Genomic DNA, 14,687 nt, shown 5'->3' on the forward strand with positions numbered 1-14,687 from the left:
TTTGTTCTCACACTTCCACACGTATTCACTTCTCTAATCAAACAAATAGCACCTCTTACCCGCGTAAATTCTATAACGGAACACTTAACATTCTTCTTTGACGGAATCGACAATGCTCCGGTGGCGGACATGTCCAACAATAGCCCGACAAGCATTGCCTTCCAACCAAGACAGTCGATAGCCTCCGCCTATACCTCTAAACAGACGATGGTTTGAGTCTGACTAGCGCAACACAGGCTGTTATAGACTTGATTCCAGAACCCGCAGAGCCACAAGGATGATCGGAAGAGCTCACAGCTTTCTAAAAGTTGTGTATAACCACCGCCGGACATGTCCCCCCTTTACCACAGCTATCAGATGAAGCTGGCATGGCTCGTCCTTGCCCTACGGCATTCACCCAAGACTGCATCTACCGTCATTTGGGTCGGTACACCAATCACGTCACAACACCTTCAGTGTGTTCAATAAAAGGCTGATAACAATAGGTTCGGTCTCCGGGTGTCGCGTCTACGTCTGAATCACATCTCCTCAGAGACACAATTCTTAGTATCAACAGCCGCAAGCCGCCTCTGATAGCTTTGACATAGTCTTGGTTGAATACAAACATGATATGATAGCCACATTCTCAGCCCAGGACTTGAAGTCCCCTTCAAGTCGCGAAGACGGCCGGCGCTGGGTCAACACAAACGTATGCCCGCACGCATGCTCTGAGCGGTGGGACGCTATCTCCATTCTGCACACGGGCTATGCGTGATGCATTCGAGTCTACACCAGCCACCAACTACGCTACGCTGGACAGCCATAAATCTGCCGCGGCGCAGTGGGTGTTGTATAGTGGGCAGAATATCTTCTTGGCCATGTTAGTGCCTCTACAGGAAGAAGGGAGCTTGTTGGCATACACTGAACATTGGACGCTGGGCAGCTGGCGTTGCTAAAAGACTAGGTTCGCGGCGGCAGCTCGAGAAGAGCAACTGCAGCCGGAAACAAGATATTTAGCGCAAAGATCTCAGAGCCTAATGGACGCAATCGAGGCCAATACGATAAATGTCTAATGTAAGGGTTTCCCTCATGGCAATTACCCCCGGATCACCTCGAACCACGGAGACAAGTCCCACTGCCACCCATCAATATCATGCGGGTCGCCAAAGGTTTTGAGTGACCTCCGTAGATACCTGTACTGCCCACTAACAATTTCCTTTCCATTCGTGAAGGTTGCACCCGGACGGGCGTAGTACTGAGTTGCTCCGCGAGGAAACTGAATCAGGGGGAAGTTGGTGGCAATGAACTGCGAGTTATCTCCTTCAGTTCGGAAGTGGCCGTAGAAATTGTTTTCTCCCGCTATTGTAGGATACGTCCAATTCGCCGGATCCCAATATCGGTCCACGAACTGTCGTTCTGAGTAAGCACTGATAACAAAAAGTTGTCCGTCTCAGCTTGTACTCACGTCAAGGCTGACTTCGTTGGTCGACCACACGATCTCAAAAGGCGCGTACGGGACCGTCGTGCTATCATTGAACGTGTACGTAGCGCCGTCCACCATGGTCTCTCCCGATTCGTTTAGGAATGGCCGGCTGTCGCCTCCCCAGTGCGGGAAGCTGTTGATAGAGCCTTTTATACCTGATAGTTGATTGAAATTAGCGGAAAACGAGAGAAAATGCCAATTGCAAGCTGAGGTGAGACTGACCTATGTAGGGGACTCGAAGAGTCTCGCCATTGTCTCCGGATATGACAACCCCGCCACCATACACAGGGTATGTTGCTGGGTCTGACCCTACCGGCTCAGTGAACATGACGGAGAACTTTTGAGTCTCACCCGGACCAATATTGAGCTGTGTGGTAGAGAATTCGACCTGCGCCATATCGCGAGTTTCGTTGGAATGGGTAGGAATAAGGGCAATGCGGCCAGTGTCGAGACTTCTGACAAAGTAGGTAAGCTCTGCAACGTGGCTTATAGTATAGGAGACTGCCGCATTTCCAGCATTCGTGACCTCTATTTCCTGATTGGGCGCAAAATGATCGGTGTCGTTCAAATACAGCTGTGGTGGGTAGGCGGAGGTGACGTATTCAATCGCTTTCACAGCATCTACCACCCCTGCGCCTTGTTGAGCCACAGATCTGTAGGAAAAGATCAGCTCTGGTTTAATGCGACGAGGACCTACCAAGGAGAAGGGCACTCCCTCGCCACTTCCCGCCTTGACATGGTGGAAAGACAATAACACTCACGCGAGGGGATCCGTGTCAAATGGGTTCTTGATAGACCTTGCACTCGTGATGATACGACTACGAGCATAAGTGGCAGCATCCGCTCTTTTCGAACGGGTTCCAAAAGCCTCGAGTACTAAAGCCGAGAAGCCCGCGATCTATAATCCAAGCAGAAAGGTAAGCTGAGCTGTCCACTTGACAGAGAAAAAACCAGGATCCTGATGGAGTTGACGTACGTAAGGTGAAGCCATGCTTGTACCAGAAAGAATAGCCCATGTGCCGTTAAGCCAAGTACTGTATATGGAACCGCCTTTCTTGTTTAGCTTTACAGTAACATAGAAGAATCATCCACTAAAGACGATCCACTTACCTGGTGCTGCAACTTCCGGCTTCATCCGGCTATCAATTGTCGGCCCCCATGAGCTCCAGCTGTCCATCCTTCCACCTGCCAGGCTAGGACGTGAGGCACCCAGCGGTGTGGTTGAATCGGTGAAGGTGAATGAAACATTGTAGCCATTTTGATGTTCATCAACCAACCAGGCGCCATCTTCGTAGCTGATCACTGCGGCTGTTCCAAAACAAACGCGGCTCAGGTTAGCAAGATCATGGCCCACACTTTTCAGGCATTAGAGAGATGACGAGGAGTATCTTACAGCCCTTTGGCTGGATCGCCGCGTCATAGATTATTCGTCCAGGTACGGTGTACTCAGCATCCTCAAAGTTGACCCAAAATGCCCATGTAACTTTGTTATTGAGGGTATTGTCCATGCTCTGCCAGTCCGAATCGCACAACTTGGAACGTCTGGACAAGTTAGTCAACCGTATATTTGGATGCTAAAGATAAAGATCACGTACGGAAGTACAAGAACCTGGTTATCCGGGAGTGTTGGCGGCTTGTTCACTGGGAAACAAGCGTCAAACGCCCATGTATCATTGCCTGCGACATAGGCGGCTGAGAAGTCACCCACAAGGTTGAATGGTCTCAAGTCGCTGCTCACATAAAGCTGCTCGAAACCAAGAATGGTGCGTCAGACTAGTCATCATGGTACAGGGTAGCATATGTCGCAGTAGGTCGCCTTACCATTGTTCTGGAATTACCACTCGTCGAGTGGGCTGTGATTTGGTACGCTGCCAGCTCTTCGTGCTCAATGCTGGCCACAGTGAGACCCCCGTATACGTTTCCCAGGTCGTTGGAGAAGTAAGGGCCTATTCCGACCCGATACCTTGTCAGCAAGTATCCTTGGCTTGTTACCTTCAGTAGACCGAGAAAGGTTTCTCACCATTGACACCAGAATTGCCCGCCGCAACAACTACCAATGTGCCTTCAGCCTGTATCTTCGAAAGAACAACTGCGACAGGGTTGTCTGGGAAACCATTAGCCGAGCCCAGGGAGGCATTGATCACATCGGCCCCGTCCTCGTGAGCCCGAAGGAGGGCTGCGATAGCCATGTCGTTGGTTGACCCATCCACACATCCGAATATTCTGTATCCTCTGAGCCGCGCATCAGGGGCAACTCCCTTTATAAACGTGTCATTGGCCGCGACTATGCCTGCAACATGCGTGCCGTGTCCGAAGCAATCCTTAATATCAGTGTTGTTGTCAACGAAGTTCCAGCCGCTCTCAACCTTGAAACCAGGGCCGTATCCACCTCCAAGGGCGGGGTGGGTGTAGTCGATACCGCTATCCACGATGGCGACAATGACGCCAGCCCCATTATGTCCCAGATCCTGCACCACCGAAACGTTTGTCTCCTTATGAGGAGACCAGACATCCGGCGCTGAGTCGATTATGCCCTCGGCTTCAACATCAAGGGTAATGTAGGATGCTGGCCATACTTTCTCGACCTCGGGAAGGCTTTGAATATTTGCAATATCCGCTTGTGTTGCATTATGGAAATCAAAGGAGGCACCGTGAAAAAGGGTTGATGTATAGGAAAAGGTTGCTTCAACATTGGCCCCTTGGCTTGAAAGTGTGCGCATGAAGCCGTCAACCTCCTGACAGCCTATGTTAGCTAGCGAAAAGCGAGAGCCGCTCATTATACGCACCAGACTCCCATCACGCCTTCGGAACTTGGCTGAGCCAACATCAGAAAATTGCACGATGAGTCTCGTGGGATGGAAGATGTCACCGAGTCCAGAGGCACTGGCCGCGGTGGCACCTAACACCCACCACACGAGACCTAGAGCAGCTTGTAAAATGATTGTGGGAAGTGCCATGCTTGCCGTGATGGTGCACAACACTCTTAAGGCTCTGTCGAGAGCGCGTGGTCGAGGACACTACCTTTAAATGTTATTGGCTATTATCTGACGGCATCCTTAAGCATATGCAACCATTTGCACAGACGCCTCTCTGTGTTGCATCGAAGCGTGATCCTGGTGATACGCTGCTAACTGCCATGCAACTATGATTATACTCCTAGTAGTGAGTTGGGGACGGAGGGACTGAGGGAAACGTGGGATTCCTTGTCATTATCTCTTGTCCTGCCTAATCGAGAAGAGGGCGCCGGGAGTAGACGTAGCAACGCAAGAATATTGCCGCAAAGCTAATCAGATGCCAGACTAGCCGTAAACCATGATTTCGTTTAGGTAGGATTAAACAAGGGTCACGTAGTATCGGTGCCAGGGGAGTAATTGACCCTGGTCCGGGCTAGCCGCAACTGCAAGAGTTATATCCGGGAATCGTAATTCATTCCTCCGTGGATGCAGTTGGACATGGCCAAGGTACTGTTGTTCGTCCCACAGAGTGGTGGTACCATCATAGAGTCCGAAGATGGCATCATAGGTGGTCTAGCAGGCTTTGGCGTTCAGACAAGCCAGCTTCTTGCCGTTGGTGAGCGAGGCAAAGGTCTTGCGCTGCACCGGAGACTCGCGGGTGCCGGCTGCGGCCAAGAATACGGCGGCCGCTTGGACTAAGACGGGATTCATGATGACCACGGAAGGAAGCAAGTCTAACGAAAAAAATTGGAGGCGATCCGAGGCGGACACGAGACAAAGAGAGAGTGGTGACTGAGTGGCCTGGTCAGGAGGATGCCGATGACTTCGGATAGTGATGCCGACTCCAGCGCTCACGCGTCGCTGGCGGAAATTAGCCTTCAGTGTACGACAATCCATAAGAGCCAAATGACCCCCAGTCTAGCATCTGAAGAGGGATCCAGCCGAGAGCTAGTAATATTTAAAGTCGATATATAGATATAGAATGCAATAAGGCCACTTGAGCGCGATATTTATCTCCATACAATAGGTAAGTAATAGTATAACGATCCGCGGCACTCGTTTTTACTGACAGCTGGCACAGCCATCTATGCGCATAACCCCCTTTGCTTAAACGTATCAATTATGTTTCTACCTCGGCTTTCATGAAAAAGTTCGCGCCACCATTCTGATCGCGGACCAACCAGCCTCAAAGCCGCTTCTAGTCGATTTATATAGGTGCGATGGTGCCGCACGCTGTCAGGTGAACGCTAGTGCTAGTGGTGGCAGAAGGCCCCACTTTTGATAGAGTATGCAAAGTCGCGAATCTCGCGTGGGTTTGTATTAGATCTTTAGGCTGTTACCATATCAATTCTGCACTTCACACATGAGCATTGCCTTTTTCGGCATGTAAGGCCATGACAGGTACTGCTTCAAAACGCTAAAGAAGCCCACAGAGCAAGCCCACCAACGACCCATGGGAACATCATTCTGAGGCTCATCTGCGCATTGATATCCTTCAAGAGGTCCAGCGTTTTCTGCGGGCTGGTCTTCAAGGGTATCGTCCCGTCAGGAGTTGGTTTGGCGATCGCCAGCAACTCATTCGATGCCACCAGCATCACCTTCCTCACCCACACCCAGTCAATCGGCATTATTCCCGCCGCCGTAGCCCAGATCTTCCAGAGCAGACCCGCGCTGTTCACCTGGTATTCGGTGTATGCAATAGTACCACTGATGATGGTGGTGGCCAAGTCTATGCACGGCACCGTGGCAGACATGGACCAGTAAAAGCACTCCCATTGCTTCTTAGCATCTTTGGGTGACTTTTGCACTGTTGGATAGACTGCAGATAGCAGACGATAGCCTGATGTAATGGTACCGCCATTGATGAGATTTCTGGCGATTGCTACCCCCTTGAGAGCATGAAAGTAGCTTTTAATGGAGACCTGGCGATTGTAAGACGAAGGAAAAGCAACGAGAGTGATTTGACTTGAGCAACTTGACGTCTCTGAAGACATTTTGAATACGAGCAAGAGCAGCGCAATTTTCAGTTGACAATCAAAGAGCTAACTACGGCAACACAGATAAATGCTGAAAAGAATGAAGAACAAAAAGGTGCATGTAGATTCCAGTCGACAGGTAACAGCTGCGGGCGGATGGAGCCTTGGAATCCAGAATCTTTGGCTTTGAATGCCATCTTAGCATCGTACCGTAAGCAATATTGCACCCTGACACAATCAATTTTTGGTGTTATCGTGCGAAGAGCTGAGTTTCGAATGGCAGTCCGGCCCTTTTCTGCTTAGGGAGTTTCAGCCGGTGTGATCCAAGCCACTGCGGGTGAGCCGCTCCGTACAATCGCTCGTTCGAGGCAAAAGATAGCGCATCCACCACGAAAGCCACAAAATGTAGAAGTAGCCTACATCTTGAAAAGATGATTCAAGTGATGGCACAGAAAACGGTTCGACCGCCAATAGTGTGCAATGCTATCGCAAAGGGCAAGTACACTTTCGAAGGGACAAGGGAAGGAGAGACGGTCATTCTCGATCTTGTAAGCTCATCCAAACGACAACCTCTCTTTAACTTGGGACCGACAAATTTCATTGTCAAAGACCGTTACCCAAGCAGACCTCAATGACGATAAGGCTAAGGCTCAATGCTTGACCTCCCAACTCAGCATTGCCGACAAGTATGGTGTCCAATCGCCAAAAATATTTCACCACTCTCTCGTTGAACCCGATGGTCAAGTTCGTTGCTCAGATGAAGAATCCACGTCCCGGTCACAATACACAGGGAAAACTCAGAAAGATCCATCTCGATTCAACTCTCGAGGGTTACGCCAACTATATGGCGCCCATGCGGCTGAGCTGGATCAAGGAGCAGGTAAAGCGTCTCAAGCCCGAAGAGGCTCAGAGGATATTGACCGACGACAACCTGAAACCTGAAGACGATAAATATCTTACGCGAACTTGGGGATGAACTCGTGCCCTTCCCAATGACGTGAAAGATTCGCTTCGATGGGTTTGGCAAATCGAATTACGAAGTAGACAACTATCCATATGGTAGAGTCGAAACTACTCCAACTCTTCCAAATCCCTGCGCGCCGTGGTATCAGCCGCAGGGCCCCAGCACTACCGGAGGGACATTTGCTACTGTTGTTTGCGTTTGCGCTGATGCGGAAGCTGAAGCTGAAAGCGAAGCCGAGGACAAGGCTGCTCAACTTCCGAGCGATGAGGCTGACGAGGAGAAGGAAAAGAAGTACACGCATCACTGCCCTTGCCTTGGCCACTCGAAGAAGACGCCGCAGCATGAGACTGCCCAACCGTCGACTGGATGTGGCGCGGGACGGTAAGGCGAAAGGCGAAGGGTTGTAGCGGTGACAGTGACGATATGGTGCTCTTCGAGAACCTCGCGAATACTGGAGATGGTCTGACCTTTTGTTGACAAACAACGAAAAAATAAAAAGCCACCACCATCAGATTGGCGTACAAGATACCTAGGTGCATTACAGAAATATCCAGCTCTCGAGGCAGATGTAAGCGGTATTGACCCGCGGCTAGTCACATCGTCAAGTATCTGCTTGTGGCTAGTTACTCAAGTACTAAATTGGCGCTTTCCTTAAATCTTGTCCGTGGAAGCAACAGCCGCCGGAATGTGGCAACTCCATACGCTGGCCCCAGACCGGGGAATGCAGTTCAGTATGCATTAGTAAAACGTGCATTTCTGACCTGACCAAAGAGTCGAAGAGAGGTATCTTGGAGTCCCTCAACAGAAGGCTTTTACTTTCTTTCGAAGACAGTTCATAATTGCACAAATCAATACCTGGGTTCAGAACAGACAACGCGAAATAAGCCGTTGTGACGTCGTTTTCAGATGCTGATGTTGGTGAAGCAATAAGGGGCAGGCCAACTTCCTCTACAGAGTAAACAATGATGAATAATCGCAGCATATTATACTGTTTGGGTCCACTCCCGTCAATCCACATTCGTAGGTACCTAGGTACATACTAAGCCATGTCCGCCTACTGTGGTACAGGCCCATCTTTAGCGCCCAACCCCAGCGAACATGCCAACCAACTGCATGTCTCTCAGCTATCTCACCACAGCTCAACATCTGTCAATCTTCTGCAACGACCTCAACAACACCAATAATAGCAGAACAGAGCACGAATGGGTACCATCATGTCTTACATATCGTCTATTCGTACCCGATACCTGGCCTGGTCACACTCCACGCCACTACCAGATCTGTCAGACGCAGCGCCGCCTGTTTTTCAGCACTGGCATGTCTTCGACAAGTCAGCCTGCAAATGGGCCTTTGTTCATCCCAACCCTCTTAACGCCGAGGAACTCAGCAAAACCTTTACGCCGGCAACACAAACATCACATCTAAAACTTCTGACATGGAATATTGACGCTTTCGGTGACCGGCACGAAGCCCGTATGGAAGGAATTCTTTCCAAACTTCAGCATATGCTTGCAGACGGTGACTGCCCAGAGATCGTGTTATTTCAGGAGGTATCACGAAAAGCACTCGCATATCTACTTCAAAACACCTGGGTCAGGGAATTCAGGATCTCAAGTGAGGCTGATGAGACAAACTGGGTTGACGTACCCTTTGCCACAATGACTTTACTTTCCCGGTCTCGATTCAACAGCCTTTCTAGTGAGTCTGGGAGCAATCCTGAATCTACTTTGCCCGGCACCGCCGCCATTAGCAACGGGTCATTACTATTGGGTCCAGTCTGGAGAGTCAAATATCCAAGTCGATTTAACCGAGACGCTCTGTGCTGTGATATCTTCTGGAACCGTACAACACGCATTCGTCTGGTCAACGTTCACCTCGACTCCCTTCCCATTCAGCCAAATCAGCGACCACGCCAAGTAGCTATCGCGGCTAGCCTCCTTCGCACGGCTGGTGTAGGTCGTGGAGTCATCGCCGGCGATTGGAACACAGTCATGGAGGAGGACATGGTCCTGGCACAGAAAAACAACTTGATAGACGCATGGGAGTATCTGCATCCTGGGGAAGACGGTTTTACTTGGGGGTTGGACGGGAAGGGGGAACCGTTTCCTCCGGGACGGTTGGATAAGGTTGCCGTGGTGGGTATGACGCTTGTAGACATCAGTGTTGTTCATCCCGAGACATTACCAACGGCGGATGACTCTGGAGAGGAGAGAATCGCAGGCGACAATGAAGGAATACCGTGGAGTGATCACTCAGGGCTTGTTTGTAGCTTTGTTCTTGGTGGGGCAAGAGGAAACGACAGAAACGATTGACCCTGCATCCTACAGTGCAGCCGATCCGTATTCTGAAGCATATACTAACATAATCTGTGTGTAGAAGCAGCTGGGCCGGAAGGACCAAGTGTGAGATGGTGCGACGCGGCCACAACACGAGTTACAAGGTGCTGGGCCCCAAATATCTTCCTACCCATCTCAGGTGTGCCGGGATAGATTATCTCTACGTAGCTTTACTTGAACGTGGAAAGGCGTGCTCTACGGTTGGGTATCATGCAATGTTACCCTCTGTTGAGAGCTCATGCACACAGCTTTATCTATTCCAAGCTCAAACTCTAGCCCAGAGAGCCTCGGAAACGATGCCTAATCAAGAGGATCAAGCTATGTTTCAGGAAGCGCCGGCAGGCGATAACTGAGAATGAACAGACCAAGTTTACCAAACCCGAAGGATCAATGAGTACCTCTGTGGAAGATATTAGTGAATGAGAACACTTACATCGGATCTGATTTCCAGTGGATCGGTCTCGCATTGCTATTTCTGACACCAGAGCTGATCAGAGATGGTGTTCAATTACTGTTGCGTGTGACAGCAAAGCACTAATTGATTGTTCATAGACCTTGCGTGTGAGTGGCAGGACTGAGATCTATGGGATATCTGTGTTGCCAACAGGTTTGTGAAGGCTGTGGATGTGGTGTTATTGCGCCACTTATCGGAGTTATTGTATACTCCTAGGCGCTGCGAGGTTGGACCCGATGGTCGTCGAGTCCCTCGGTGAGCTTCCACTGGCTTCTCCTGACCTACATAGATTGTCGCTCGCATTACATTGCCAGTCGATCCAAAGTGGAAGATCTTGAGCGAAGTGGCAACTCTCGACTGGGTGAAGGCGAACACTAGCGTATCGGTTCCTCGAGTATTGGCATACAATGCCGATGGATCAACGCCTATCGGCTTTGAGTGGATTGCAATGGAAAAGATGCCTGGAAAACCACGGGCAGATGCATACCGGGATATGACATTCTCTGCGAAAGAGGAGGTCGTTCGCCAAATATCCCGCTTCAACTCAGAGACTTACCAAAGACCGCTGAATGGTATTGGGAATATATTTCCTGGCCCAGCAGATGCGGAAATGGATTACCCAGGAGTGACGCAAGTTGGAAGGATTGTCTCTTCAGCTTTCATCTGCCATGGCATTCATCGGGACGCCCCACGCGGCCCATTGCCGTCTAGCAGACACTGGCTTGAAGCTAGGCTAGATCTCGCAGCACTTGACTGTCAGAGCCGTCTTGAGAAAGCACAAAACTCCGTAGCCCGTAGCGGAGGGAAGCCGGATGCCGACACGGGTTCCGAAGGCGAGAGCAGAGAGGGCCAGGAGGATGAAGAGGAACAAGAAGAAGAGAAGGAAAATAGTACGAAGAGCGAAGACCAAGGTAGTGAAGATGGGGGCAGAGCTGAAAATGGCAACGGAGATGAAGATGAAGAAGATGAAGAAGACGACGATACAGAAGATCTCGATGTGCTCCAAGATGCTCTCAAGATCATCAAAAAGCTAAAGACTCAACTGCCCAATTTCTTCCCCCCTGGAGGCCCCGAACTGGAACCGACAATACTTTTCCACGACGACCTCAACCGGCACAACATTCTCGTTAATGACGCAGGGGTCCTGACTGCCGTGGTGGACTGGGAGTGTATTTCGGCCCTACCCCTATGGGCGGCCTGTCGATACCCGTCGTTCATCGACGGCAAACCGAACGACGTGGAGCCGACCAAGGAGCGCTACCCACACGATGAGAACGGCGATGTCGACGAGCTGTATTGGGGACACCTTGAAGACTTCGAGTCGGTCAAGCTCCGCCGTCTTTTCTTGGAAGAGATGCGAAGGCCGGCCCCTGGGTGGGTTGTGGTTTTCGAGTGGAGCCAACGGCAGAGGGATTTTGACCTTGCTGTGAACTCATGCGATGACGAGTTCTCGATTCGACGGATCCTTGCCTGGCTGGAGGACGTAGATTCTGGCAAGAAGGACATCGTCAGCTTAGAGGAGAGATTCGCGTAACGATCCCCAGCCAAACATTCAATTCAGGCCCTACCCCGTCGTTGTTTACCGAATAAAATGGTTATATCTCAGAAGCTTCAAGCGGCTCCCACTCCCAGAATGATCAACATGTGACATTGAAACTGAAGTAGAGCCCCAAACTATTCAGATGACCTTCCTGGAACCAGAACATTGCGGTCCCTCTAGCAAATCAGTCACACGGGAGGAAATTGAAAACCCAAATCACTTCAAAGTTGTGAGGATGATATTGTAACGAGTTAGCTTGTGAATGACGCCCGTGCCCGCAATGCCGTGTATTCATAAGTCCACCAAGAGCCGCGTGCGCCAAGAATGCTTCCTACCCAGACTGTGTCTAAACGATGCCCGAACGCCATAACCCATGATCCATTCAAACCGTACGTGCGCGTGTCTACTCAGGGGGCACCAGCTCCTTCGGGAGGACCTTGTCCTTCTTGGACCGCTGGCCGCTGCTGCTCCACAAGACCTCGCGCCCGTCCTGCTCGGGATCGTACTCCTCGGTCACGTTCTTGGAGCCCTTGCGCGTCATGCCCTTGTACGTCTTCAGCCTCGACTCTCGTGCGCCCTCGTCGGCAGACTCGCTCAAGGCATCGTCGTCTATCGCTAGGGTATCGTCGAACGGATCGTCTTCGTCGTCGTGGTCCGGAGACACCAGCCTCTCGTGGTCCATCTCCTTCTTCTTGATGAAGCTGTCGATGATGTAGTACTGCATGGCATTCATGATGAGCGGGAACAGCATCATGACAAACACAATCTGGAGGCGCTCGTTGCCGTCCGTCCACGACAGTGCCCAGTCCCCGATGCGCGCGATCCACGGTAACACGAGGAAGAGGATCAGCACGCAGATCTTCATGCCAAAGAGACCGCAGAAGTAGATGAAGGATTGCTTCAGCCACCAGACGGCCTTGGGTGGGCTGCCGTAGTTTCCAGATTGAATCGATTCGGCAGGCTTGCCAAGGGGTGTATAAGATATTAGGCCCGTGAAAATGCGCAGCAACACAATCAATATCGGTATTCCAAGCGTTGTCTGTGAGTCAGTTAGTCGGCCTTTCACGCAATTCTTTGGGTGGCGCATGTCAGATATGGCAACTTACATCGATGGCCAGGTTGAGCAGATAGAACGAACAGGGGTTCGGGACGTATACGTCGTCGTCCCTCCTCAACAGCCGTGCCGCGGTCTGTACGCTCATGGGCTCCACCTTGATAGAGAACCGACCGCTCGTCAACATGGACATGAAGACGTTGGCGATGTGGACCAGCACGCTGCCGACCACCTGCTTCGAGACGTCGAAGGACCAGATCTTGAGGGGCCGCTGTGGCCGCTCCCGCCACCGCTTGTAGACGAGCGACAGGAGGGCCAGGCCGCCGAGGGCCAGCTGCACGAGCAGCGCAAAAGGCCCCAGGAGCCTGCACTCGCCCGAGCCGCCTCCGTCGTCTGAGCCGCCGTCTGGGCCTCCGGAGTACGATGGCGAAGCCATTGCCGTTGTCGCGGCCGCGGCGAGAGCTGAAGTCGTCGTGGATATTATTGTGGAAACGACGTCAGTAGGCGCGGGGATGTCGACGCCGACGGGTACTTTAGATAAGGCTGTCGCTACCGCGGCAGGTGCATTTTGCAGGAGAGTGGTCGTGGCGCCTTCGATGATGTCCTTCGGGCTCATTTGAACGGAATGTCTCGGGACGGGAATGTAGATATAAGAGAGCAGGGCGGATGGCGGCACGCGTGACCAAGCCGTGTGTGATGACGACAGTGGAGGGCGCACGAGACGATGGTGATCGATCGTCGAAACCCAGTTCGTCCAGGTCCCACTCGGCAGCCCAGCGTCGCGTGAATTAGCCTTTCTGTGACAGGCAGGTCTCAGGCGGGCAGAGGGCAGTCGAACGACGTCGGGCTCGAACGAGGAGAACAAAGAAAAGATGAAAGCTAACTGTTGATCGTAGGGTGGGAGGAGTATGAGATGAAAGCCGCAAGAGTTGAACGGGCGAGCTTCAGGGTTTCTGCAACACAAAAAGCAACAGCTGACCCCAAAAGATGTCGTCAAGGAGCAGGTGTCATGTAGAGAGTACAGCCCCAGGATCATATCTACCTTGAGTTAGCCGGAGCTTGGCGCCCTTTCTAGCATGAGCCAGCCCCTGCGAAGCCCACTAATCCTCCTCCCACTGCTCCCACTGGACCTCCCCGGGGCAGGCTGGGGGTGCTGACCTGCGTGCTGTGGTGGCTTCCCGAGGCTCCCAGGCAGTAGCCAAGGGCTGGGAGTGGCCCTGGCCGAGTTTCGGGCGGCGCCCGCAGGGGGGGTCTTTTAAGCGTAAAACATGCGCTAGGCCTCAGTCGCCTGTACCTATGCTGGTAATACGGGACCGTTAAACCCCCCGGGGGGCGTACCACGGCGCGCCATCCCATGGCGAGCCTCTTATTCTCTGATAGAATCATCTTGGCGTCCCAACTGCGAAAGAAAAAAAAGTCTCGGTGGGACAAAGTCACCTTATCAGTCCCGCTGCCGTTCCGATGTTGTCGAGGTCGTTTCAGTGTCCTTCAATGCGTCCATGGCTTGATATTCCCCCTCATGGTCTGACTCGACCACACCGGAGCAGCGGCACAACCTATTACTAATGATAGCCAAAGTACGCCTTGGTTGTCTGACGAGGTTGCACAACATGGCATTAGCGCGTTAGAGCGAGTATGCGGGTCTCTCAGGGTGGGATTCCTTCTGCGTAAGCAAACCCAGCCAAGGCAACCATGTGCTCAATTACAAGCAGTCGAGCTCACTTTTCAGACGGCCACCATGCTGCTGCACTGAGCTGGTTTGCAGTATTATTGCACGCGGGAGAGGTCATCGAGACAATTGACCAATGCACGACTACGGTGAGCATTGGAGCACGCGAAAGAGCCCGCCGACGACGACAACGTATCTCAAGGGAGGTGCAGCATCATGACGCAAGGCAAACAAACGATGAGTGACACAGGAACATAGAGTCAACAGATACGGATTGT

The 14,687-nt window shown here is 51.7% G+C and overlaps 5 protein-coding genes across 5 annotated transcripts; 2 read left to right on the plus strand and 3 right to left on the minus strand.

Moving 5' to 3' along the window:
* Positions 1–1,075: 1,075 nt before the first annotated feature.
* Positions 1,076–4,419, minus strand: JN550_010463 (uncharacterized protein; the record flags this gene model as incomplete). Its single annotated transcript, XM_049308720.1, has 11 exons — positions 1,076–1,387; positions 1,445–1,617; positions 1,685–2,115; positions 2,224–2,360; positions 2,439–2,512; positions 2,573–2,770; positions 2,856–3,004; positions 3,058–3,206; positions 3,284–3,408; positions 3,483–4,197; positions 4,249–4,419. The coding sequence occupies 11 exons, from the start codon at positions 4,417–4,419 to the stop codon at positions 1,076–1,078; spliced, it is 2,634 nt and encodes an 877-aa protein (XP_049167596.1).
* Positions 4,420–4,989: 570 nt separating this feature from the next.
* JN550_010464 (uncharacterized protein) lies at positions 4,990–6,410 on the minus strand (the record flags this gene model as incomplete). Its single annotated transcript, XM_049308722.1, has 2 exons — positions 4,990–5,277; positions 5,865–6,410. 2 exons carry the CDS (start codon positions 6,408–6,410, stop codon positions 4,990–4,992), a joined length of 834 nt encoding a protein of 277 aa, XP_049167597.1.
* Positions 6,411–7,128: 718 nt separating this feature from the next.
* On the plus strand, positions 7,129–7,368 carry JN550_010465 (uncharacterized protein; the record flags this gene model as incomplete). The annotated part of the gene is made up of 1 exon (XM_049308723.1): positions 7,129–7,368. One exon carries the CDS (start codon positions 7,129–7,131, stop codon positions 7,366–7,368), a length of 240 nt encoding a protein of 79 aa, XP_049167598.1.
* Positions 7,369–8,570: 1,202 nt separating this feature from the next.
* Positions 8,571–11,680, plus strand: JN550_010466 (uncharacterized protein; the record flags this gene model as incomplete). Its single annotated transcript, XM_049308724.1, has 5 exons — positions 8,571–9,600; positions 9,733–9,758; positions 10,245–10,299; positions 10,363–10,401; positions 10,461–11,680. 5 exons carry the CDS (start codon positions 8,571–8,573, stop codon positions 11,678–11,680), a joined length of 2,370 nt encoding a protein of 789 aa, XP_049167599.1.
* A 409-nt stretch (positions 11,681–12,089) lies between these two features.
* On the minus strand, positions 12,090–13,356 carry JN550_010467 (uncharacterized protein; the record flags this gene model as incomplete). Its single annotated transcript, XM_049308725.1, has 2 exons — positions 12,090–12,725; positions 12,793–13,356. 2 exons carry the CDS (start codon positions 13,354–13,356, stop codon positions 12,090–12,092), a joined length of 1,200 nt encoding a protein of 399 aa, XP_049167600.1.
* Positions 13,357–14,687: the final 1,331 nt, after the last annotated feature.

Source organism: Neoarthrinium moseri, assembly GCF_022829205.1.
Source record: "Neoarthrinium moseri strain CBS 164.80 chromosome Unknown scaffold54_Wmoseri_CBS_16480, whole genome shotgun sequence".
Classification (NCBI taxonomy): Eukaryota; Fungi; Ascomycota; class Sordariomycetes; order Amphisphaeriales; family Apiosporaceae; genus Neoarthrinium; species Neoarthrinium moseri.